At 43.6% G+C, this 27,918-nt stretch overlaps 1 protein-coding gene across 2 annotated transcripts in view; it reads right to left on the bottom strand.

Annotated features, from left to right (window-relative positions):
- TPK1 (thiamin pyrophosphokinase 1) overlaps positions 1–27,918 on the bottom strand; it is a 483,761-nt gene that overhangs the window by 267,256 nt on the left and 188,587 nt on the right. For both annotated transcript variants that reach the window (XM_077810971.1, XM_077810972.1), the window contains exon 4: positions 24,146–24,215. In XM_077810971.1, the coding sequence (XP_077667097.1) occupies positions 24,146–24,215 (70 nt within the window). The remainder of the gene's footprint in view (positions 1–24,145; positions 24,216–27,918) is intronic.

Below are 27,918 nucleotides of genomic sequence, written 5' to 3'. Positions count from 1 at the left end.
TGCTGTTGTTTGTCTGTATAATCTCTGTCTGGTTCTGTGATTGTTCCTGTCTGCTGCATAATTAATTTTTCTGGATGTAAACTAATTAAGGTGGTGGGATATAATTGGTTACATAATCATGTTACAATATGGTAGGATCGGTTAGTTAAATTTCAGGAAAATGATTGGTTAAGGTATAGCTAAGCATAACTCAAGTTTTACTATATAATCTGTAGTCAATGAGGAAGTGAGTGGGTGTGTGGGTGGGTGGGGGAGATGGGAACAGGGAATGGGGGTAAGAAAATTGGAATCATATTTTGCTAAAAGAGGAAATGGGAACAGGGAATGGGGGTGGGGAAATTGGAATCATGTTTTGCTAAAGGGGGAAATGGGAACAGGGAATGGGGGTGGGGAAATTGGAATCATGTTTGGCTAAGGGCAGGAAAGGGAACAGGGACACAGGTGTAAGGCTCTGTGGTGTCTGACCTGGGAAGGAGGATACTAAGGAAGGAAACCGGAATCATGCTTGCTGGAAATTCACCCCAATAAACATCGAATTGTTTGCACCTTTGGACTTCGGGTATTGTTGCTCTCTGTTCATGCGAGAAGGACCAGGGAAGTAAGTGGGTGAAGGAATAAGCCCCCTAACATGCAGGAAGAGAGCAGCAATCCTATTGCCAGTAGTGCTGATGCTTGGACAGCAAAACACATTTTGTTTTACCTATAAAGAGCCTCACTTGCTTTCTTAAAGCCCAACAGTGGAGCAACCACAGTGATGTTGAGTATTCTTTGCTCCTCTGGCAATTGCATGTCCATGAGTAGTCATGAGCCCAGTGGCTTTGCACCATTTTGACTGTTTTCTTCTTCCTACCAGGAGGTCTTTTGCCTTTCCTGGGCTGAGCTTGAGCAAAATCGCTTGATTGCTAAACACTGGAGGATGCCGATGACGGCAGAAGCTGTGCTGGCAGAGAGACAGACATACAGTTGGGTTTCATCAGCACATGGGTGCCACATGACTTCACAGCATTTCATGATCTCCCTGAGCAGTCTCATGTAAATGTTGAAGAGTATACAGACTGAAGGCAAAAAATAATGGTCAGTTCTTGAAATCTGGCCCAATATTTTCACGTCTAGCAATCTGAAGACTATAAATGAATGTTAGAGCTCCCAAAATATTAGATTCCAAATAAAGAATAATTGATTCCCAAATCAGATGCTTAAAAAAAAAATCGTACTAACACCATGAATTGTTTCATCTCAGCCATACCTGAATATCAAAATCTTGCTGTTTAGCCATTTCTGCACTGCAGAATAAGATGAGGGAATTGTCAAAGATACCATCCTTTATCGACTTTGTCATTACTTCATAGCTCAGGCAGTCTAAAAACACTTATCTACAGCTCTGCTCCTTATCAGTCTTCTTTCTGACATTCTATTAGTCCTCTCCACAATAATGGGATCATCCTCTGTCTCAAGCCATAAAGACCCTAATACAGTCTACAGCCCAATGTTAATGATGGATAATTGAGTGGGGCAGATAAGTAATTTGCTGTTCTTCCATGCCAATCACCTCTTTCACTGAGCTTAAAAGATAAATTACTTTGTATTTTGGGGGGAACCCTTCCTCCCACACACTGTGACCCGGACTCAGGAAGGCATTTAAGCACATGATTCACTTTAAGTGGATTTCCTGAACTAGGGTCCTGGTGAAGGCTCTTCAGCTTTGGTATTCACTTCCATCTTTAATCTGAAATAGTCTGAATCGGTCATCTACCAGGCCATGCTGCAAGGCCCAACCATTTGTTTGGGCTTTTAGAAAGGGATGAGATGCTTGGGTGGGTGGGTTTTCAATCAGAACAAGGGTTGGAATATTTCTCCAAGCACTTGCCTATTTAAGAAGTGATTATTATAGAATGATCTGCTGCAGCTACTATTTCTGTGGTAGGTTGAGCCCAGGATAAAGTCTGAAAGCATGTGTAATCCAATGGGCAAACTGATGATAGAAAGGTAAGAGGTGTCATTTGAGTCAAAGATCTATAGTATCAATTTCAATGGTGTCACCCTCTTTGGTGAGGCAGGGGGCACTCGCTGGGCCTCTGCTTGGTGGAAATGTTGATAATACAACGTCATCAGATGTGGGTCAAGTTGGATATCATTCGAAAGCCTTTCTCCCAAGAACACTATAGTACCAAACATCACAAATCTAGAACAATTAGATAGTTATAGATTCCAGAAAATGTTTAAAAATATTATATATACACACATACACACACACACTCACTCTAATACAGCCATGTCAAACATGCAGCCCCAACAAAGTTACTTGTGACGGACAGTACCGTGTTATCAGCTAATGCTCAGAACATGATAGCTGATAAAAAAAATTTAATGTTACAGATTACAATAAACTGAAAGAGTGCTTCAAGTTGATTTTCCATCACTGCATCAAGATACAGTTCAGTGGTACTGATGATCAGCTTTGTTTATTATGCCAAAGAGTTGTAATAAGGCACAGGTTAAGACATCAGCGTCCAGCCAGAAATTACTGGAATCCAACCGCAAACAATATGCATATATTTGCAGAACTACACAGCACATCACATAATTAATTACAATCCCAAAGTAATTTATCACAAAATCCTTGTTCTTCCTTTGGTCTTGATCATTTTTAGGCATCAACGGGGAGACAAAAGGTACTGACTAGTAACTGAATCTTTGGAGAATACCACCCTGGAGGACCTGGTGAAACAACACTTGATGGCCCCTTACATGCTGTAAGAAGTGCACCCATAAACGGAATCTGGCAAGAATGGAGAGGACGTACATAGAGCATCAGGTAAAAATTGAAAATGTTGGGACAAGTGCCACACTAGGCCCATGACATGCATTTTGAGTCCACCTCCACCACCTTCTTTTGCGATAAACTGGATGCCTAAAGGCATTCACTAAGCACAGTTTTAACATTTAAGACAGGTGAGAAACTGTATGAAGCAGTCACTCGTAAAGAGAATGTTGCATGGGAGGTAAAGTGGATGTATTGACCCAAAAGATACCCAGGCATATGACATTGCATATCACATCGAGTGCAACACCAAGAATATATGTAAAGTGTTCCATCAGAAAGGTAAGAGCAATAGAAACCAACACTAACTTTATTACTGAGTGTCAGCTGGAGTTCACAAATTGCCTCACAGAGATTCTACTGGATGGGAAAATAGCAGCAGTGGCTGATGCAGAGGCAAAAGTATAGATAAATATGCTTGAACAGGATTGGAGAGGAACAAATGCTTAGCAGAAAGAGTCTTAGAACACTTATTGAAGATGAACTGTGGGATATGACATAGTTTTTAGCAATCCTATCCAGAGAAATCAATTACAGCGCATAACCTTAAAAGCTGCAAAAGATTGGGCACTATCAAAAGTGGAAGAAAGCACTTATGTCAAATAGTGATACAAATGTTTGGAGATGCTTTTTATTTAACAGAAAAGATTTTTGCTCTGAAGTACACCGAAGTTTCAGGGATCTATAGCTGATGCCCTACATGCAAACAATTCTTTGAGGCCTGTACTTCAAGTGGTATACTGGTGTTTGCAGTGATTTCAGCACCAGCAAGTGGAGCACAAGGCAGCCATTGTATCACAAAATCTCATGTACAAGTGGAAAGGCAGGCTTTCCACATACACAGGACAACCAGGCAGCATGTGGATAATCGATCAGCAGTGGCTGTTAGTTCAACAATTCATTCCAAATCCCACAGTAAATTCCTTGTGCAGCTTCCACGCAACATTGTTGTAGTCAATGGAAGAGCCAAAGTACTCTGCCTGGAGACTGCAGATACAAACATTGTTCACTGCATGGAATTTAATGAAAGATTGTACATTCCCACAGACCTCACCAAGGGTAGGTTAATATTTTGTGCTGCTAATAACAGGCTTCCTTGAAGATATAGCAGATGGCAAAGGTACTCCTTATGCTACTGTTGTGGGTCTGCTACCAGGAGCATATTAATAGGTACCAGTCCCAGCATCAAGTGCTGTCTGGACCAGCAAAGAACCGTTCTTTGAAGGAGCTTCCTGACTCATTCACTTTCCAATCACGGTCCAAAAATTCTGAGGCCAAGAAGTTCAGTTTTCAATGAAGCAGCAGCTACATTGACGGTAATAGAGCTTTCTACATTCACCAACCTGGACCTCACTTGGTTATTGTGAAAAAGTGGGATGCATTCCAGAGGCAAAAAAATAATTGCTGAAGATATAGAAGATCTGGATACCCATGACACTACATATCACACCACATTACTTCAGGAGAAAAGGTACATTCCACCATGGTCAGCCTTTAACACGGTGTTACAGCCTTCAACTACACAAGGTGCCAGAGCGAATGACCCGTCTATGAATCCTACCAATCATACTTGCTAGCCCCACTGATTGCTCACTTCAGTTGGAATGCATGAATACATCTGTGGTACTGAATCAAAATGTGTCACGGCACTAGTGTGACATTCCCCTGGTGTTTTCTGGACCGGTGATCTGCTAGGTTCCCTCCAAGCCTCAACTCTGGGAGCCAGCCTTACCCTGCTCTGCTGTGAGCGCCCCCACTCCCAGGCTGTTCAGGCACAGCCTCTATCACATAAGCTGCTCCCAGCTTTGTGAGTGAGCACTTTTGGCCAGCCGCTGCTCGGATTCTGCAACCAAATTACACGAGCCAATATCTCCAGTCCCAGACACAATCCTAGGAACCTCTGTCTTGCAGTGTCCAGTATGCCCACTGCAAGCTTATACGAGTTCATCAATTTAACAAAGAAATTGATATGTACGAGGCTTGTTATCCCCAGGGGAGTCTCTGACATGCTTCAAATCAAATGCACTGCTTCAGGTAGAACAAATTTATTAAACTACAAAAGATTAAGTGATTATAAATCAAAGCACAAGTCAGATTTGGTCAAATGAAATAAGAGCAACATACATTCTAAGCTGATCTTAACACTTTCAGTGCCCTTACAAACTTAGATGCTTCTCACCACAGGTTGGCTGGTTGCCTTTCAGCCAGGCTCTCCCCTTTGATCAGCGCTTCAGTCGCTTGGTGGTGGTGTCTGTAGATGGAGGTGGAAGAGACAGCATGGCAAGCGTCTCTCCCTTTTATGCTTTGCTCCCCCTGCTTCAGAGTCAGGTGAGCATTACCTCATCATATTCCCAAACTGACCAAGGGAAGGGGGGTGACTCACTCAAGAGTCCAACAGATCCTTTGTTGCAACCTAGGCCAGTGTCCTTTTCTTCCTCTGAGGCTGGGCTGGGTTTGTCCCATACATGCCCCTCTGCTCCAGTAGACTTTTGCCTGGGCTTGTTTTAAGCCTCATAACTATATATGAAATTACAACCTATAACATTACTATAACAACGCTCAGTGCACCATGAGCCTTCTGAAGACACCCAACATGACAAACTTTCCACTGGTTACCACACAATCATATTATAAGGATAACATGGGGGTCCAGGGTGTTCCCCCGAGGTACAGAGTGTCACAACTAGACATGGGTGGCCCTAGCCAGAGATGTCACCAATGAAGACTTTGATAAATAAATGTTTTCAGTCCTATGTGCCAAGGCTAACTCCCCTAGGACTAGTTGAGATCATTGTCTTTTTTATTTAAGTAATACATCCCTCTGTTTAAAGTATAATTTTAAAAAATGTTGCTTTTTAAAGATTTGCTCAAATATATATATGTACATATTTGTTCTAGGTTTGTCATATTTGGTACCATTGTGTTCATAGGAGAAGGGTGTCATTAGAAAGCCCTAACTTGACCCATGTCCAACGTCATTGTATTATCAACATTTCCAACAGCTGAAAGACCCTGAGCTGGGAGAGAGTGGCAGAGAGCCCACCCGCCATGCCACAGAGGGTAGCACCATCAAAACATTTGATTTTGTAAAAAATCTACAGAATCACAAAGACCTCCCTTACATTTCTCCCACTAACTTGCCCATGGAAGGAGATTTTAACTATATTAGACTCCCAGATGCCTTTTAATTTTTGTATACAAAAATATATTTATCTAGATCATAAATATATTTATCTAGACCCCATTTTATACTTGCAATAAAGATCTTTAATTTAGTCACTTAAAACTACAATGAATGAGAACTATCTGTTAGGAATGTAAATAGTGCCTGGAATCTGAAATCAGAATGGCAGTTATCTGCAGTGCAACTGAATGGCTAAAAAAAAATTTGCTCCTGAACACTGTAGTTGAATATATGTGACTGACAATTTTGTGTCAATAGCTACAATGACCAAAAGTCTTTCTATCAAGTGATTTTGGTTTCTCTGAATGTACAAGTCAGCTTCCAACGTTGCACTCTTTTTTCACTCCTATTTACTCTTTTCAATTGGAACTGGTTGAAAAATGGGGGGAAAAGGTCACCATATTTTTGTGAAACTTTTCTTTGAGGTCGATGTTTGGAAAATTTCAGTGAGATAGGTAAGTGGTCAAAAACAGAATGAATTTTTCTCACACCCCTCAAATCTGAAAAATTCATCCTTTTCTTTCAATAGAAATTCAAAGCAGAGAACTGAAAAAACAAAATTTCAACATGCGGTATCTACATTAGAGATTGTAGATATCTTCCACACCTACCCTAAAATTGCTTACTTTATCTATCCATCAATAGTATATCTAATCTAGTACTTGGTTGAGATTATGGGTGAAATCCTCACACCCTCTCTAGCCGCTTATGGCAGGGAACGGGCTAAAGCTAAAAGCCTCCTGTCCAGCTGGGGGAAGATTTCCCAGTGCAGGCATTATGGAGGACAGCCCAAGGACCACCTCACAAGCCTTTACATAAGGGGGAATGCTAACGTAGTGGGTGGTATTTTGTGCTGTGGAGGTTCTGGGAAGTACTGCAGTCTATAAAACAGCTGGGAGAGGGGACTGGAACTGCAGCGCTGTTGAAGTTATACTAGAGACCTCTCCAGCCCCTAGAGCACCTCCAGTCAGAAGGTAACAAATGTGGCTTAAAGCCACTTGAGCTAACACTCCCCCTGGCCTGAGAGTTGTGTGGGCGCGCCTCTCTTCAAGATGCAGTACAGAATCTTATCCTATGTGTTTCCAACATTTGCATCCAAGACTTAATGTCAGATAGTCCAAAAATAAAGTGTGCATCAGTTGGATCCAAGGCATTTAAGGTTTGATGCACTTCCTAATGAAATCAACAGGAAACTGCATTGATTTCAGTGGGAGTTAGACTGGGCACTTATTTGACAAGTGCTGTCTCTCTGTCTATTCCTGTGTTATGAAGTTAATACAGGAAAAACCACCACCACAATTAAAATGAAATCAATTTCAGCAGAGCTCGAAGCACATTCATATAACTCATTGGAGCCACAGCTTCCCCACACTCACCAGCTGCTTTTTAACACACAAAACAAAAATAAAAATTGAATATAGCACAGAAGCAATTTGAAGTGTAACCACAGGTAATCACTGGTCATGGTTTTCTCCTAAAAAAAAATAAGAACTGCGAACATGGAGAGTTTTATTAATTCTCATATTATGTTTGCTTCCAAGCATTACTTATACGACCTTTTCTTTACTCTGCAATCAATTTAGTCCAACATTCATGAGCAACTCAGAGGAATAAACCATGAAAGGAGTGCATATCAAATAGTCTTGTGCTTTCCCATGGAACACGTATCTCTTTCCAATCCAATTTCAAGATGTTCTGTATACAGTGCATTCAACCATACTCCGAGTTAACTAGAATTATTGAGTATGGACCATTATGTAGATGCATAAACTCAAACTGCTTTGTATATTATTCCAGTTGCTTTCAGTATTCTTCTGAGTTCAGCCATGCTTTTATCTCCATTCAGCAAGACTACTGCTATTCTCTTCTCTGGTCACACCAGAGCCCACCTCTCACATGCTGTGAAGCATGAAGGCATCCTTCATATCTGCAGACAACTCCAGTGGGTTCTGATGCATTTCTATTTGTTCAAGAACCTCCAAATTCTTAGATCCAGATTACCACATGGATTTTATAGTCCACCTCTTCCATGCCGGTCTGTCTACTTACTGAAAATCTTGACAGTGTAGCGTAAGAAAGTTCTTCTGCACAGCTCCTGTCATCTACAACAGCCTTCGTGCATTTCTGCACATCATAGATACATATTCAATTATCCAAAAACATACCTTTTCACCCTTGCCCAAAATTCTCCATCTACTATTAATTTTTACATGCATTATTTAAAACATTTTGGAATACAGTTTCTATGAAAGGCAACTACAGAAAATGCTGTATTCCATTCTATCGTACTATGTGCAGGACTTGGGAAGTAAAAACATTCATGTGGTCCTTCTTGATTTTCTATTTCACCAACAGTCTCTTAGAAAAAGAATCTAGCAGAACATGTCAGAACCCAGCCTGTACATTTGTGTTCATAGTTCAGTGCGTAGAGTAATTTGCTTGCACAAAAGTCTGAATTTATGCATGTGGATGGAATTTGGATGTGTAAATTTGAGGTTTTGTGAATACAGTGAAACTAAGATCAAAGCTCAAGAGATAGTACCGTGTATATTAACACTGATGGGTAAATTGTTTTTGGTGCATAACAACTTGGAGTGGGTGCCATGATCGCTTACATCTCTAGCTTCTAGCCAAAGACCAGTGGCGGATTAAATGATTTTGCCGCCCTTAGGCCCTAAAATAATTGCCGCCCCCTCTCCCCCCCCCCAGCAGCTCTCCACTCCAGCTCACCTCTGCTCCGACTCTGCCTCCTCCCCTGAGCGTGCCGCCAGATCCTGCTTCTCCCCGCTCCCTGCCAGTGCTTGTGCACAAAACAGGTTTGCGAAGGGGGGGGAGGGGAACGTGGCGAGCTCAAGAGAGGAGGAGGGACAGGGATTTGGGGAAGGGGACCAATAGGGGCAGGGAGGGGGCAAGGGCACGAACCGGTGCCGGGGGAAGCAGCCGGCTCTGGCTGCTATTATAAATTTGCCGCCCCTGCAAATTTGTTGGCCTAGGTTTTAATACGCTGCTGTCAAGGACACAATCCATAGTCTTCAGTGACAAAAAAAGCTCAAAGTAGCATAGGAATCCACCATACAGATTGCTTAATGGATGACTGGCGGCATTAGCCAATAAAGTAGTCCCTGCCAAGTGACCATCTTAAATGGCAGTCGTTGCCTAGCCAACCAATGAAGGTTGCTTCTTGAACGGTCTTTGCCCGAACTATGCACCAGGCAAGACTGCTGCAGTGCCATTTTTTAGAAGTTCCAGCACTGACAAGGAGATGTATCTAGATCCAAAACAAAAAAAACTACCTTTCCTATGGTTCACCATGAAAGCCTGGATTTTTCACTACACAAATACAAGTGTGTAAGTTCGTGGCCAAACATACAAGATGCTAGGGTTGCTGATTTCCCTAAATGGTTAATTTTCATCTTATTCTTGTTTATTCATTACAATAAATATTCTGTCAGTTATAAGAACAAAGAATTGCATCCTAATAGCATTTCTGTGAAAACAATGGTGATACACAACATTTTAGAATGAAAAAATACTGAAGGAGGTGATTCATAAAATGGAAAGACTTGCCTCGAATAAAATTAGATTTATAAAAATCATAGAAGAGTAACTAGGAAAAACAGTTTAAAAATAAATGGATTTACATTTGAAAGCTATGTTTCCCCATTACCGTCAAGTATGTACAAAATCCCCTTTTTGTGAGCTACTGACTTCGCTAACACCCCTAAATTTAAACAGATTTGTAGTACACAGTAATCTGTTTTCAAAATGAAGGTGCGTATTTGAATGCAAATTGTTTAAGTTAGAACTTCAGGCTTTCACATATTTATAAAAAGTGAGCATGGCCTAGAGGAGAAAGAACGGGAAAAACTAAGAAACATTCAGAATCTATTTACGCTGTAACAATCCCTAATAAGTTTACTGAAAAAGCATTTCAGTGACAGCAGAAAGTAATCTGAATAATTTGTGTTCAGGTGCCATGCTTACTCCCTTTACACAACTTCCCATAAAATTTGAAGTTTCGTGGCATTCTCTCTCCTGCCACCTTCAGCTTCTCTCTGGGCTATGAGTATATAAGCTCTGAAAAAAAAGCAAACAGGTACTGCAATATACTGCTAACCCTTGCCTAGTTCTCCATGGTGTAGCAGTGAAGAGTAATTCACTTTAAGGGCTTCCTTTAAATTGGACATTCCTTTAAATTGAGTCTGAGTTAATGTTGCTTTTTGAAAATTTACAAATATGAACAAAGTCATATGAGCTTCCTGTTATATCTATCTTATTTATTTATTTTTAATAGGAGAAAACTCTTTCCCACACAATGTTCAAGTTGATTTGTAATTCTTTTTTCTTCTATTTTTTTTTAAAATACTGATCTATAAAAGAAACTATCACCCACCTGACCCTTCATTTCTATTGATATTCAAGGTTGTAATAACTCCACTGACACAATTTTCACCTTAATGCTACACAACTAACAAACTTCCCAGACACTGGCAGTTACTCCTAATGCACAATGAACTGGAACGCTAAACAAGAGTACTTTAGACTAACTCAGATTTCTTTCTGAACTTCTTTTGCACTAGTGACTCAGTGCACAGTATTTCATTGCTAGGAAATCCTAACTCCTGTCACCAAGATGGCTATAAATGACTTACCATGCCATAAAGCTGGAAATCACCCAGAGCGCAGTGACATTGCTCTACTTACAGACTGCTTTTGTGCCTTCAGCATACTATCTGCCTATTGAGCTGGAGCAATAAAAACCATTAGATTGTGGGAACAAAGTTTACATGAATATATCCCTATTTTACCCCAAACCGGTTCTCTGTCTGGCAACTGTCACAGCTCCCCTCACTTCCCAGTCTTATTATCCATTGTGGAGCAATTGTATTTTCATTAATTGCTATAGTGGATAACACATGCTCCTCCATTTTCATGGCTGGTAGCTACTGCTTCACTTACCTCCTCCTAGGTCTCTTTTCTAATAGGGAGGCAGAATTATTATATCGAGGGGAGTGAGTATTTGGCACTGGTGAGGCCACATCTGGAGAAATGCGTACAGTTTTAGGCCCACCACTACAGAAATGATGTAGACAAATTTCAGAGAGTTCTGCGGAGGGCAACGAGTAAATGGAGTAAATGGTCTTATCTTCCTAACAAGGACTTTTAAAAAAGACTCAGCAAAAACAAAAAAAACACACACCCCTTGTTAAAACCAATTTTTTTTTACTCTAGCCATGGGGATAGCATTGAAATTAGTTTCCAAAAATAAGTTTGTTTTTAAAAATGCAGGCCAGATGGTAGATTTACCAAACACTGATCTTGCATGAATCAGAAGGAGCCGGAGATCCTGATATTGGACCTTAACAGCAGTAGCCATTTTAGGGTCAGGCAAAGAATGTTTAATGTAAAAACTCCTTCCCTAAAATTCTTGCCAAACTAAAAGAGAGAAATCAGTTTAACTTTTTAGTGGTTTCTAGAGGTTCTTGAACTCTGGGCCTTGAGTTCAAAGGGCAGTTCCCAACCATCAGCTGACTGATAGTGCAGAGTGTCATTTCAAAGATATTTTTCTTTATATTCTGCGTCACATAATTTTCCTAAATTACAAAAATGTACTTTGGGAAACAGAAAGACATTGCTTGCTTTTTTAAAAAGACAGCTTGCATCCTCCTGAACAAACGCTTCATAGCTTTTTAAGGGATCACGATGATCATCTGACCTCCTATGGCCTGTGTGTTACATACAGAACTTTCTGTATCAAGCCCATAACTTCTGTCTGAGCTCTAGACTGTCTTTCAGAAAGACACTAAGTCTTTAAAGACTTCAAGTGATGCAGGAGCCACCACAACCCTAGGAAAGACATTCCAATGGTTAATTACCCTCACTGTTAAAAAAATTTACACCTTATTTCTAGTCTAGAATTTACAATACTCTATTGCTTTTAAAACACATGAAACTCTTATTCTCTGCTGCCGTATTAAAGAACACTTCTATTGTACTTGTCCTCTCAATCTACTTGATTTTCTTTACATGATGCTGCCGGCAGTGACTTATACTTCATTGGACTACTGATGGGGACTGGAGCCTCCTATGATTAGGCAAATTCTAAATTTAAAAAGTCCTATAAATATTAAATCAAAATAAGACAGGCTGGCTGCTGAATTAGCGTCACTAAAAACTGTGCTAACCTCTGGAGAACACAGGCAAGGCTGTCGAGATTTACTGGCTTGTCTCATCACATGTGATCTTTCCACATTTCATTCATGGGAGCATGCCACTCACCCTCAAGTAGACGACTGATCAGTTCTTCATTTCACAAAAAGAAAAAGGAGTACTGGTGGCACCTTATAGACTAACAAATTTATTTGAGCATAAGCTTTCGTGAGCTACAGCTCACCTCATTACCCATTGTTTCATGTTCTCTGTGTATATAAATCTCCCCACTGTATTTTCCACTGATTGCATCCGATGAAGTGTGCTGTAGCTCACGAAAGCTTATGCTCAAATAAATTTGTTAGTCCATAAAGGTGCCACCAGTACTCCTTTTCTTTTTGCAAATACAGACTAACACGGCTGCTACTCTGAAATTCTTCATTTCAGTAGCAAGTATACGGCTTACCTTTCAAAATCCTGGGGTGAAATCCTGGCCCACATAAAGTCAATGAGAATTTTCCCATTGGTGTCACTAGCGCCTGGATTTCACTCCTGATCTCGTTCTGCATACATGATCTTCTAGTTATTTCAACTTCAACAGACTCAGGCTCTGACTGACTTGCCCAAGGTCACACAGGAAGTCTGTCACACAGCTGGAAATTGAACACAGGTCTCCTGCACCCTCTGAACCACAACACCATCCTTCCTCTCACACTATCCAGTTCTACTTTACTATGGCCTAAAGGTCTAATTAAGAAAGTTCTTAATGCCTGTAAAATTGAAGTAAAGACTACGGAGCATTTACCACCATTCTAGAAAGTAGTATTTCAGACACACATGAGTGAGTATTAACAATTGCTTTTTCCAGGGTCAATATTATAACAGCGTTTAATGCAGCTTCACCTTTGTGTGCCTAAGGACGCTAGTCACATGTAATCAATCAATGCCTTAAATCTTAATCCAAAAGTGTTTAAAAAAAAAAAAGTTGTTCAGAGATTAACAGCTAAGTAGAAGCCTCCTTGTAGAGTGGATACCATCACTCCATAAGATTTCAGTGAAATGTGCAGCATCACAGGATGATCAGACAATAAAATAGGACTATTTTCTATTTTTTTGGGGGAGGGAGCAATCCCTTCTTGCTGTACATTAGAGCTGACAAAAAAACCAGGAAATATATTTGCAAAAATGTTCACAAAATATTTGTCTTGTATTCATTGATTCTAAGGCCAAAAGGGATCGTTATGATCTAATCTGGCCACCTGTATAAGGCAGGCCATAGAACTTTCCCAAAATAAATTCCTATATAGGATCTTTTTTTCCCCCCACCCCCCTTTCTGAAAAAGCCATCCAGTCTTGATTTAAAAATTGGTCAGTAATGGAGACTGCACCATGAGCTTTGGTGAATTGTTCCAATTGTTAATTATTCTCAGGGCTTGTCTACACTGGCAAGTTTTCGATGAAACTAATGTCAACGGGGGGAGGGAAGAGAAAGACAAAACTAACATCACCAAAGAGTGTCTACATTTGCTCCCTCTGTCGACAGATCGTGTCCACATTCTGGGCACCTCTGTCAACAGCAAGAGCAATGGACTGTGGGTATGTATCCCACAGTGCCTGGCAAAACCACATTCCCATGCTAAGTGTTGTGGGAATGTAGAAATGGAGCGCGGTGCATCCTGGGATGTGCAAAAATGTGCCATCATGCACCACTTTGTGTCCCACCCCTCCAAAGGTCTCTGGCTTCCTTTCACACGGTTTTTCCAACGGTCATTCTTTTGTAGTGCGCGTCAGCATCTGCAGTGAGAGGATGGATCCCGCACTTGTCTCCTATGCTCTGTTAGCTGTTGTGAGAACATCACGCATGGCAGCACAGTTACTTGCAGAGTTACTCGCAAAGTTAGCGGAGAATGAATTGCAGGCACCCGAGTGCCACATGGATGGCAGCAACTTATCAGTACTTTGTGCATTCACAGAGCAGCTGCATTCAGTAAACTCTTGCTTTTTGGCTAGGGAAACAAGCACTGATTAGTGAGAATTGCATTGTCATGCAGGTGTGGGATGACAACTAGTGGGTACAGAACTTTAGGATGCATAAAGCAACCTTCGTGGAGCTATGTGCTGAGCTGTCCCCCAACCTGTGGCGTAAGGACACCAGATTGAGATCTGCCCTTTCGGTAGAGAAGCGTGTTGTAATCACTGTGTGGAAGCTGGTGAATCCAGACTACCGGTCAGCTGCAAATCAGTTTGGTGTAGGAAAGTCCACTGTTGGGGCTGTATTACTCCAAGTGTGCAGGGCAATAAATTGCATCTGGGAACTGTGCATGAAAAAAAGTGGATGGCTTTGCAGAGATGGGTTTCCCTAACAGTGGTGGGGCGATTGATGGCACACACATTCCAGTTTTAACGCCAGACCACCTTGCCTCTGAATACATCAATAGGAAGGGATACTTCTCCATGGTGTTGCAGGAGCTTGGGGATCATTGGGGGGCATTTCACGGACATCAGTGCAGGCTGGTCTGGAAAGGTGCATGACACACGCATCTTCAGGAACAGTGGCCTGTACACAAAGCTAAAGGCGGGGACCTTCTTTCCAGATCACAAGTTCGGGGGGGCTTGGGGGGGAGAGAGAGGAAGAGGAGGAATGTAGAAATACCCACAGTAATCCTGGGAGATCCAGCTTACTCCTTAGAGCCCTGGCTCATGAAACCTTACACTGGGCACCTGGACAGCAGCAAAGAGTGTCTTAACAGGTTGAGCAGGTGCTGCATGGTAGTCGAATGTGCCTTTGGCTGTTTGAAAGCTCACTGAAGGTGTCTCAAGGGCAGGCTAGACCTTACCGAGGATAATATTCCCATGGTCATAGTTGCATGCTGCACTTTGCATAATCTGTGTGAATCTAAGGGTGAAATATTTGCTCAAGTGCGGAGCACTGAGGTAGAGCACTTGGCTGCACACAGTTTGAACAGCCCAGATGCGAGGGCTGTCAGAGGAGCCCAGAGGGCTGCTATTAACATCAGACAGGCTTTGAGGAACCACTTTGACGATGAGGGGCAGTAACACATGTCTGCTTTGGAGTTGCTTCCCTGATGCATCCGTGTACAATTTTAGGGCCCAAGATCCGTGCAACACAATGCTTTACAAGCCTGTTTCCGAGACTGAATTGACTGCTATTCGTTTTTGTAGAACAGAATAAAAAACGCTATTATTAAATACCTTACCTTTTTTTAACAATAAAGGCTAAAACCTCACAACTGTGTGTAGCTACATCTATCATTGTGCAAGCTGTGAGAGCAGGTGGAGCGATGGGGAAACTCAGGAGTGCTGTGAAGTGAAAAGGAAGGTCTGGGCATGGTGGGGGTGGAGCTGGCAAAGAATTGTGCAGCTGCATATGCTGCAGTGGAGGTCGACCACAGATCTGCTCAGTCTGCAGCTGTATCAAAGACTTGAGCATCCCTGTCTGATCCTCCATCACTTTTATCATCTGCTCTGTTGCTTGCCTAGCAAAAGCAGCACTCTCTCTTTTCTGTCCTGCTTTTTGGCTTCCCAGCACTCTGTGTTCTCCTTGGTCTGTCTCTCATCATGCTGCAGCAGCTCCTGGAACATGTCTTCTTTGCTGCACCTAGGGTTCTCTCTTATCTGTCAAAGCTGGTCCGCGGGGGGTGTGGTGTGTTCTTCAAGGTCTGTGCTGAAGAGAAGAGGGTTTACTACATTCCAGCAAATGGTTGAAACATTTTAGTAAAAAGAGCCTTTGGCTAGTAGAAATCACTTTCTCTGACACTCTACACAGGCACACAGCTCCGTGAACACCTCAATCATGATGAGTGTTGGGAGGAAGGTGGTTGTGCGTATGGATGAAAAGGTCATGGCTTGCAGGGACCACATTCTAAGTTATCCCACACAGGTGGCCAACCTGTTGGCTGACATCTCACTGCTGTGGGTGATCAGAGAAACCAGGGCACAACTACTGCATGCTTGCAGCTTTCACCTTGGTCTATATGCAGCTCAGCTATGTGCTGCTTTGGTCCAAGCTCCAGTGATTGCTAAATGGCATGATACAGTTTCCTACAATGGGGGAACTAATAAGGCTGCAATCCCTTGGAATCTGTGGCAGAGGATTAACAAGTACCTCTTGGAAACTTTCCAGAGCCTCTCTGGAGGATTCCCTTCAGGTCTCGATGTCCATCGACACACAGCTTGGCCATGCAGATTAGCTACACAGGGCAATGTCCAGCTCACAGAAAACACTACCTGCCTCCTATTTTTGATTCCCTACACAACCCACAGCAATTTACCCAGCATCTCATCTGCTTCCTGCTCCCCGTTGAGCACTTCTGGAGTGGAGAAAAGTTCCTGGCTGCCTCACTGGGAGCTCCATATCCTCTTCCAGCTCCACTTCTTCATCCAGAATTTCAGCTGCCTGCAAAGTATCCATGGGGCTATCAACGATGGAGATGGGGTCACCACTAAGGATAGCACTTAGCTCCTTATAGAAGCGGCAGGTCTTAGGTGCACCACTGGAACAATGATTCACCGCCCATGCCTTATGGTACCCCTGCCTCAGCTCCTTTATCTTCACTCTGCACTGCTGCATGTCCCGATCATAACCCTTTTCGCACAAGCCTTGAGAAATTTGCCCATGTGTCCCGATTCCTACAGGTAACTCTCAGCTGCGACTGAACGGACTCTTCTCCCCATATACTGATTGCATCCAACAACTCAGCGGTGGTCCAAGCGGGAGCACGTTTGGTGCGATAGCCAGTCAAGCTGACTTGGGAAGCCACCTGGGAAGCTCCTCTGGGAAGCCAGCAAGCAGGAAATGAGATTTAAAATTCCTGGGGCTTGCAAAGGGGAGGGGGAGGTTGGCTGCAGGGCAGTGGATTTCAAACCGCTGACAGAGTGGCAGCATGGGAATTGTGGGATACTTTCTGGAGGCCAACAAAAAAACACACACAAAAAAAAACCTGGTGTCTATACTGCATGTTTGTCAACAATAAGGGAGGGGAAAAGACAAAAGTCTCTCACAGGGGTGGAAGTTTTTGTTGCCAAAACTAGGCATTAAAACAAAAGTCACATTGCAGTGTGTACACTATCACTGTTTTGTTGCCAAAAGCCAGTTTTTGGTGACAAAACTCGCCAGTGTAGATGAGTCCTCACTGTTAAAAATGTACGCCTTATTTCCAGTCTGAATTTGTCTAACTAAAACTTCCAGCCATTTGATTGGGTTATACTTTTCTCTGCTACACTGAAGCCATTATTAAATATTTATTCCCCATGTAGGCGTTTCCAGACTGTAATCAAGTTACCCCTTAACTTTCTCTGTTAAGCTAAATAGATAGTCTCAGAAAGCTCCATCTTTTAATCATTCTTGTGGCTCTTCTCTGAACCCTCTCCACATCCTTCTTGAACTGTGGGTGCCAGAACTGGACACAGTATTCCAGCAGTGGTTGCATCAGTACAAAATACAGAGGTAAAATAGCCTCTTTTCTCCTACTCAAGATTTCCCTGCTTAGGCATCCCAGGATTGCATTTGTTTTTTGGCAAGTGTCACCCTTGAAGCTCACATTCAGCTGATCATCCACCACAACCCCTGTCATAAATATAAAGGGAAGGGTAAACCCCTTTGAAATCCCTCCTGGCCAGGGGAAAGCTCCTCTCACCTGTAAAGGGTTAAGAAGCTAAAGGTAACCTCGCTGGCACCTGACCAAAATGACCAATGAGGAGACAAGATACTTTCAAAAGCTGGGAGGAGGGAGAGAAACAAAGGGAGTGTGTCAGTCTATATGCGGGTTTCTGCCTGTCGGGGATAGACCAGGAATGGAGTCTTAGAACTTTTAATAAGTAATCTAGCTAGGTATGGTTAGATTATGATTTCTTTAAATGGCTGAGAAAAGAATTGTGCTGAATAGAATAACTATTTCTGTCTGTGTATCTTTTTTGTAACTTAAGGTTTTGCCTAGAGGGGTTCTCTATGTTTTTGAATCTAATTACCCTGTAAGATATCCACCATCCTGATTTTACAGGGGGGATTTCTTTATTTCTATTTACTTCTATTTTTATTAAAAAAGTCTTCTTGTAAGAAACTGAATGCTTTTTCATTGTTCTCAGATCCAAGGGTTTGGGTCTGTGGTCACCTATGCAAATTGGTGAGGCTTTTTACCAAACCTTGTCCATGAAGTGGGGTGCAAGGTTTTGGGAAGTATTTTGGGGGGAAGGACGCGTCCAAACAGCTCTTCCCCAGTAACCAGTATTAGTTTGGTGGTGGTAGCGGCCAGTCCAAGGACAACGGGTGGAATATTTTGTACCTTGGGGAAGTTTTGACCTAAGCTGGTAAAGATAAGCTTAGGAGGTTTTTCATGCAGGTCCCCACATCTGTACCCTAGAGTTCAGGGTGGGGGAGGAACCTTGACAACCCCCAAATCTTTTTCGGAGTCACTGCTGCCCAGGATAGAGTCCCACATCCTGTATAGCCTAAATTCTTTGTTCTTAGATGTATTCATTTACATTTACTGTATTAAAATACATATTGTTTGCCTGCACCCAGCATACCGAGCAATGCAGATGGTTCTGGATCAGTGACCTGTCCTCTTCATTTACCACTTCCCCAATTTGGGACCTTTATCAGTGGGTTTATGTCTTCTTCCATGTCACTGACAAAAATGTTAAATTGTGCAGGGCCAAGAATCAGCCCCTGCAGGGCCCCCCTGGAAACAGACCCACTTGATGGTTCCCCGTTTACCGTTATATTTAGAGAGCTATAAGTTAATCTATTTTTAATCCATGTAGTGTGTTCATTTTATATCTTTTATGTTGCTGGAATTTTGAAGTTTACCATCTCCATAATGGGAGGATTTTATTAATTCAGCTGGATTTCACTCCCACCCCAACTCCTCCAATTTAACAAAATCCTAATTTGGAAAAGGTCAGCTCTAATGTACATTAATATGTCAGAAACAAAATAACTTCTTTATAATAATTCCATCTGCAGTTTTTAACATTTTAAGCTAATGATTCTGGCCCATGGTGCAACCTAACTTATGTGCTGCAGCCTATCAAGCAGCTCTTTCCCCTGTAGCCATAAGGTTTAGCCAGATAAAGAGTCCAGCATGTGGGGGAGGGAGGAGCCAGGAAAAAGCATGCTCTGTGGAGCAACTACACCTGGCTACCTCACCTGTGAGCAGGAAAGGAGCACTGTGATGGAGGTAGACTAGGACCCAAAGGCCCTCTACTGGAGGCCTGAGAGTCCAGCCACATCCATCCCAGGAAAGGAGCAGTGGAGAGGTCCTCCAAGCAGGGGAAGCAGCCAGAGAAGCTGCAGGGAGCAGTCAATGGGGGCCCAGCGGGCTCATATAAAAAGGAGCTGAAAGAGGCTGGATAGAATGGTCTGCTTGCAGGGACTGAGCCTGAGGATATGGCCCTACCAGGGCCGGGACTACTTACAGAAAACGCAGACACACCCAACCAGAGTGGGTACTCACAAGAGGTGGGTGTTGACCCCATTACATTTGGTACCAGAAGTGGGATAATTTGGCCCGACCCCTGATTAACAAGGGGCAGGACTATGGAGGAGGTAATCCGCCTGTTGGTGGCAGGCCAACAGCAGCGGGTAACTGAAATGCAGCAGTGCACACAGACCCTGCTGATAGAAAGCCAGAAAAGAAACAGGAAACCCAGTTTGAGACAACAGCAGTGGCATGAGATCTGTTCCAAGCAGCAGATGTGGCTCAAGCATGTCTCTATCACACCTGGTAACATGGGAGTTTAGCAGATGAGAGGCCTGAAGCCCAGCCATGGAGATGCTATGGGTGTGGACAGTTGGGACATTTAAGAAGGGCTTGCCCTGGAAGGAACCAGGGAGGAAGGGAAAGGTTTAACTGCTTTTATAGTGGAGAGACAGGCCACATAAAAAAGATTTTGCCTGTTAAGGAGCTGGGCTCACTTCAAGGCAAAGGCAGGGGCCTGAAGGATAGGTGAGATGAAAAGGGGATTCCAGGCACAAATCCCTATGATTTAGTGGTATGTGCCCCAGAGCTGACAGGAGAGCCAGGCAAGGGTGACTCTGGGCAGCAGAACAGTAGACCTATTGCAAGGGCCCCGAGTGACTCACAGCCCATGACCAAAGCAAGAAAAGAAGCAGTATTGCCTGCCTGCAGGATGGCAAGGCATTTAAAGAGATCTTGCCCTCTCAGAGAAAGGAGGGGCAACAATGGAAAAAAAAAGAGACATCCCAGGTTGAGGCAAGACTGGGACAGTCAAAAAAAGAGACTGGGTGGGTTTCCCAGCCCTCGTGCAGGAGAGACCAAGACGGTGGCCTAGGACCAGGAGAGTCTGGGATTAACTACATAAGGAAGCAAAGGGACTGGGAACCAAAGAAAGAATAGCAAAAGTGGGTTAGCTGGTGCCCCAAGTACAGAAGGATAGTGTGGGGATCCATAGAGAATCCCAGGAGCTGCAGGATACAGTTGGGACCCAGACAGATTTTCAAGGTCAGCCAGTTATGGTGGGACCCCAAGCTGGACCTCAGTGAACACATTAGCAGAGGGGCTCAGACAGGGTTGCTCCAAAGGAAAAAGTATAGCTGCGTAGTTCTACAAGTCCCTCCTAAGTGTTGATGAGCTCACCAAGCATCTAGAGTCAATGGAGCATGAAGTGCCTCAGAGCAGCTGGTCATGCATCTCCAGCTTGCTAAGGTGGAGTAAAAGCACCTGCTCCACTTGATATATGACCTTGAGATGGAAGCAGAGGCTCAGTGTACAGGGATGGATAAGTTGTGGTGTGCAGAGACCCCCAAGTCCAGGAGCCGAAGGAGAACTGAAAGGACTCTTAAATGCTCTCCAGGAAAGAGACCTGGGAGAGAAGACCCTGACTAAATGGGGCAAAAGGCCAGAGAGATACTCTCCAGACAGAGGTCGGGGAGGGAGAAGACCCTGCTAAAGCGGGGCAAGAGATAGTAAAACTACCACCCCAATCCTCATGGGGAGAGAAGGAATGTGATGGGGTGGACTAGGGCCAAAGGCCCTCTGCTGGAGGCCCCAGGGTCCAACCACACCCATCCCAGAAAAGGAGCAATGGAGAGGTCCTCCAAGTGGGCTAGAGTGGCTGCAGGGTAAGCAGCCAGAGAGACTGCAGAGAGTGGCCAATGAGAGCCCAGCAGGCTCATATAAAAAGGAGATGGAATGGCCTGAATAGAGCAGTCTGCTTCTAGGAAGTGAGCCTAGGGATATAGCCCTACTGGGACTAGGACTACTTACTGAAAGAACGCAGACACCCAACCAGAAGGGGCACTCACAAGAGATGGGTGCTGACCCCATTACAGGCACAAAGTGGGCAAAGCCTAGACTCTGCTTCTCTTTTTCCCCCACCACCCTCCAGTCCCCCACAATGCACCTCCCAGGATGCAGTGGGAATAGGAGGTATCCTGTCAAGGGCTGCAATAACTTACTTCAACTCCAGAGCCAGATGAAGTCCCCTGGGGACATGCGGTTACCACCTGTACTTAACACAAGGTTGCTGTAAAGGATGTGAGTCTTATTTACTCTAAACTGTTGTAATTTACTCTCATTTTCAATGATCTTTCATGCTGCCAAGACAATAGTAAAGTGCCCTTGTGTGAATGAGAATCAGAAGCAAAGTCTCAGTCTAGTCCTTTTAGTAGTATCTCTTAACACTATATTTATAATTAACATACTGTGGCTTTTAGCTTTTGATACAATACTATTAACTACCAAAGCAGTGAATAAATAAAACAGAAGACACTGCCTGCATTAAAAAAAAAATTTACTTAATGTGTCAGTAGTCTCTGAACAGACAGTTCTTCAATGAAGCTGGACAGGGAATTTTGAGAAAAATTTAGAAAAGTAAATGAATACTCCTTCCAGGAAGATATAAAGCCCTGCTGGATTTAATTTTTAAAGGTTGACTTTGATGGTATAATCCCCCCCCCCCCCCAAAAAAAACCCACAACACTTCAAGAGCCAAGTATGTAGAGAGTATATGAAACTAATCAGCTATTTTTCCTGAATTGCTTTTATATTAAATGAATGAAATGTATGCAGGAGAGATGAATGGGCTATGGAATGAGGTAAGGTGAGTGCTGTAGAATACTGTTGCTCATATTTCACAGTTCATTGTGTCGATCAACCAAAACTGCTTGCTTTGAGTCAAACAGGCTCTACTTCACATTAAGGGTCACGTTGTCTGCTGCTGCACTGGGGCAGAGGGGAAGGGGAATACAGGAAGTAAAGGAGACTCCCTCATTCTTGCACCACTAGGCAGTGGCCAGCCTCCATCACAGTCATTGTGATCATTGATCTTAGGCATCATGTTCACCATAGATGCCAGGTACAGGTTGTGTTATGATTTTTTCCAGCTTGACAAAAAGACCAAAAAACCCAACACACACTGTATCTTTATTTGGAGCTGATCAGGAAAGGGGGGGAAGGGGAAAGGGAAGGAGGAGGAGAGAAGAGAGAAATCTCATTATGTTTTAAATAACTGAAAACACAAAATCCATGCTATGGGATTCACTTTGCAAACTGGTAAGCTTGTAATACTGTAATGAAAACCACAGCACTCAGGAGTGAATCTCCCTTTCATATCTGCCCTTAAATATAGCTTTACTGGCTTACTTGCTTTTATTGTCCTTAGCCATTCATGAAGCTTTGACCAAATCAATCCAAATGTACTAAAAACAGACTCAGTTGATCCAGAGCAGGCTTCAAAAGAGTGCCTATTTAACATTGACAAGAATCTGAATTTAATTGTCCTGTCTTCCATGATTTTACTTCCAAAATTTTACACCATTTTGATGCAATGCACTGTGACACAACCTTCTTTGCAAACAGATGTAGAAGAGAAGGAAGGAACCTCAGGATTAGGTTCCATCAGTCACATCCTTTTCTTCTCTGGATATTGTGACATTTGTATTTGGGTTTTGTCATGTATAAAGCTGCACCATTGGCTCAAAAGTGACGAAGTGTCACTTCCTCCTATCTCCAATATCATCTCCTACAAGCACCTAGATTTTCCTTAGTGGCATCATCGAACCTTTCTTGGGACACTGCAGAAGCTCCTTCACTAGAAAGCCACCAGTGGATAGGATTTGCAAGGTTGCTCCACAGGCCCAACCCTGCTGAGCATATGAGGAGTGACAGGACCATAGTACAAAGTAAAGATGTCAAAGGATAACAGGACTAGGCTTACAATAAAAAAAGTTTTAGGCTGTTTCACATTTCTAAATGTTGTAATATAAGGCAGAGCTGGCAAAATTATTAAATACACCAGAAAATATTGCTATCCAGTGCCTCTTCTATACAAATCATTCCTTAACTGTGTACTGAATATTTATGTGTAAATGATATGTGGTGTATTAAGTAAGGGATCCACTAGTCTTATCCAAATACACAGAATACAAGTATCACTAAAAGGTTAGTAAAGAACAAATCAATTGCTTATAAACAGTCCTCTAACTCTCCCCACCCTCTACCACACTCTCCTCTTGCATCCTAAGCATGCTGGCTAATGACTCATCATATAAAGATTTGAGGAGGAAAAGAAAGAGCATGACAACTTGTTAAGGGTTGTATCAATCACCTCTTGAGACAGGAAAATGCTCAGAACTCTTAAGTAATTACAGAAAAATAAATTATACTGGTCTTTTCTTGATAATGCTGTAAATGTGTCTCCCCCTCCCCCCCCCCCTGCACCCGGGGGGGGGGGGGTCAGTTATGTATTTCATTTACAGGTGTTCAGCTTTTGTTCATTTCAACTGGGTATCACTAGCCTGTTATCAATTTATTGGGTGAGGGGTGTCCTTTACTGTACAGATGCTGTATATTTACACTCTACCTCAGTTGAAATGGTGAGTTAAATAAAAATATATTCAGCAGAATAAAGGAGAGGGATTAGAGAAAGAATGTGTAGATGGAAAGTGCAGGCCCATTGATGCACTCACTCAAGACTAAAGGTAAAGTATGAGAATATTATTAATGTACCTCTCACGATTTCCTTCTGTGATATCATACAGGCGATTAGCACCTCCATCAGCACAAGCTCTTAGAACAGCTGAAAATAAAGAAATGTGTTGTCAAGATACTGTCAGTATAAGCAAATCTTATTTTTTTGCTTATAGACATAGTTTGATCTGGGAGTAGGTGTGACCCAGCCCTGGATGCTGTGCAGGGGAAGAGGAACTTGCATCCCCCCGTGCCCAGCCAAGGCTAGAAAGCTGAGCCCGGTGCAGGGTAGGGAGATGGCATCCAGAGCTGGGTCAGACCCACTCCCAGGTTTCTCCCCCAGCTGCAGAGAGCTCTGCAAACTTCCCTCCTCCCCCCCCCCCCCCCCCACAATGCTTTCTGCACCCATTGCTCCTCAGCTGCAGCGGGAGGGATCTCTGTACAGGGAGCTGCTCCTCCTTCCACCCAACCCCTGTGCATCCAGAACCTCTCATACCCAGACCTTCCCACCAATTCTCACCCCCCCCCACATACACACTTGGAACCCCCACCCCCCCGATGAGCCCCACTTCCCCTGCACCTGGACCACCCTGACAAGCCACCCACACCCAGATCCCCACCCTGCTTAGCTCCAACCACCTCCACCCCCCTGCAGAGTCCCATTACCATTGCACCCAGAACCCTCCAACAAGCCCCTATGCATCCAGATCCCCCCACAGCTGCATCCCCCACTGAGCTGCCCACACCCAAATTGCCCCACACAGAACCCTCTCAACCCACACCTGGATCCCCCAATACTAAGCCCCTGCACACCTGGATCCTGCCTTACTGAGCTTGTCTGTCCGCACCTGGGGCACCTGGCACAGAGGGGCAGGGACCTGGGGTGTTTCTGGTGCAGGCCCAGTGCCTGCTCTGTGTCAGGGTTAGGTGCAGCATCTGCAGTGAGTCCATATCCAGGGTGGGAGGAGCTGCACAGTGACCTCCCACCTCTGGGCAGCCAGTGGTCTGTGCTCCCTAATGCCATGCTGGAGCCTCCACATTTATTTGGCAAATAAAATTTGCAGAATTTTAAAATATTGTGCGCAGAATATTTAATTTTTGGTGCAGAATTTCCTCAGGAGTAAAATAGGATTAAGAAGTGAATTTAAACCCACCATCTTACCCTATGTGGGTACTATTACTAAGGCCTTGACTGCATGGGCATGTCTACACTGCAATTAAAAAGCCTTCAGCTGGCCCGTGCCTGCTAACTTGGGCTCACAAGGCTTGGGCTGCGGGGCAGTTTAATTGCAGTACAGACTTCTGGGCTTGGGCTGGAGCCCACGGTGTAGGACCCTGTGAGGTGGAAGGGTCCCAGCACTCAGGCTGCAGCCCAAGCTCTAACGTCTAAACTGCAATTAAACAGCCTTGCAGCCCGAGTTCTATGGCCCCAACTGAGCTGGCAGGGGCCAGCCACGGGTGTCTAACTGCAGTGTAGGCATACCACAGACAATGATTTATGCACAAAATGGAATAGGCTGTTAACAGCACGATGATCTGGTCTGCTCCAATCCCCGTTTTTCTTTGTTTGCTTTCTGACATTCTCTGTCCCGCAAGGCGCAAGTCTGGCTCCATGATGGTAACCAAGTAAACAACTAATTACTGTACTGTTCCACAGATGGTTTGACTCAATTGATATTAGCTTTAGGTATTAAATCTTTAGCTAGCCTGGTCCAGAAGAATCAAAATCACAATCAATTTGGCTGCCATCATTAGGTCACCAATTGATTTAAATTGTACTGACAAGCACAGATGGGAGGCTTTATTTTGATCCTGTAGTTTGCCATATTTTACCTTACATTTTATAAGAGGAATATATCCTAACTGTATCATTATGAAATTCAACACCCATATGCCATCCCTGGTAATGAGAACCTACTAGGCATATAGCCTTCTCTCACACAGGGCTTTAAAATATGACACGCTACTAAAAAAGTAAATGACCATCTTACATTACACACACTCAGATGTGCAAGCCTCTTAACAGCAATATCCAGGATAAAAAGCCCTTAGACCTACATAGGGTCAGATCTCACTCTCTCTGCTTCCACGAGCAGAGAGGATGACTGAGGTCATGATCTGGGGTGAGATGTGTGGTGGCTGAGGGGATGGGATGACATTTTCTCCCTCCTCCAAACCCCGAAGAAGCACTGCAAGTGGGGTAGTTTGCAAGATTTTGGAGGAAGCACATTGCATAATAGCAGATCAGCCTGGTCTGGCTCCTGCTAACCCCACGGATTTCAATGTGAAAATCCAATGAGAAGTTAAATACCGCTCCTTCCTGCATCCCTTTTGCAGTTCCTGCACAATCAGCCAACACAGCCCATACCAAAGAGGCAGCATGGTCCAGTAGATAAGGCACTGGACTAGGTTCTATTCCTGGCTTAACCAGGGACTTCATATGTCATCTTGAGTAAGACATTTAACCTTTGTGTGCATCTCCTCTCACTCTGTATCTGTCTTATCTATTTAGATAAGCTCTTTGAGATAGGGAGTGTCTTACTAGGTGTCTCCATGGTAATTTGACAATTCGACCCCAATCTCAGCTGATGCCTCTAGGTGACAGTGGAATAGAAATAAATAATAAAACCATGGACACTTCTGCCCCTGGACTGGGCATACTAGTGAGCTGCAGGGAAGTGTATCTGCAGGATTATGAGGCACCATGCTAGACACTTTAGTGTTTCCCCAAATATTCCAGTGTTTCTTGGAAACTTTTCAGTGCCAACCTAGACAATATTTTTTTTTTTAAACTTGGAATTCAACACAAGCTGAAAACCAGAAATTCCGTCATGTGTATTCATACTGACACCCATATTGGCCACCAGTCAGACTGGAACCTTTCAAATCCACCCCACAGGCCTTTGTCACTTGAGCTAACAGAGTACATGATGATAGCAATAGTAGGCTGGCATTCTCTATGTGAGACAGCTGCAGAGTGGGAAGAGAATTAGACATACTTTGCTAGTGAGGTTCAGATAGTTGTTGAGAGGAAGGGCAAGAATCAGGTTCCATTCCAGATTTTGAGCTCTAGTGGTCACAGACCCTTTTGCTACTTTCCCCAAACCCCAATCCCTTCTGCCCATGACTCCTCCAGACTCTTCTGGTGCAAGTCCCATCTCCCCACCACAGCAGCTCATCCCCCAATCACAGGCCAGGTCTACACTATAAACTTACATTGGTATAACTGCATTGCTCAGGAATGGGGGGGGTTGGGAAATCTTACACAAAATCTGGTGCTCTCTCCCATCAGCTTAGATCATCTTCACCAGAACTGCTGCAGCTGTGCCGCTGTAAATGATGTAGTGTAGAAATACTACAGTCTTCACCTTCACCAAGTCCAGTCTCCACCCCCTGAGGCTCCTCATCCTAGTACTAGTCTGCTCAGCTAGTCCAGTCTCCTTCCCTAGGATCCTTGCCTAGCCTGTTGCATTCCTCCTGCCTATTCAGAGTGTTTCTTTTCCCAGTCTCCCACAACCTGCAGGCTCCTTGTTCAAGCTGTTTCTCCCCCACCAGCTCCTCCTCAGATTGGTGCCCAGTACCAGTAGATGTGATCCCAGCAAGACAGGGTTCATACTTGTTAGCAGGAGCAATCAGAAGACCAAACAGATTCTGAAACAACCTTTGTCAGCAGTTTGTGGTACATTATCAGGTTCGTAACTGCTTCCGAGTAATCGGATAGCTTGAATGGCAAAGAATACGTCTTCTCACCTGCATTGGCTGGAAGGTTGTAACCTTTTCTCTCAAATGAAGATATCACTACAGTTACTCTG

Source organism: Eretmochelys imbricata, chromosome 2 (genome assembly GCF_965152235.1).
Source record: "Eretmochelys imbricata isolate rEreImb1 chromosome 2, rEreImb1.hap1, whole genome shotgun sequence".
Lineage (NCBI taxonomy): Eukaryota > Metazoa > Chordata > Testudines > Cheloniidae > Eretmochelys > Eretmochelys imbricata.
This window is presented reverse-complemented; position numbering and strand designations above follow the sequence as displayed.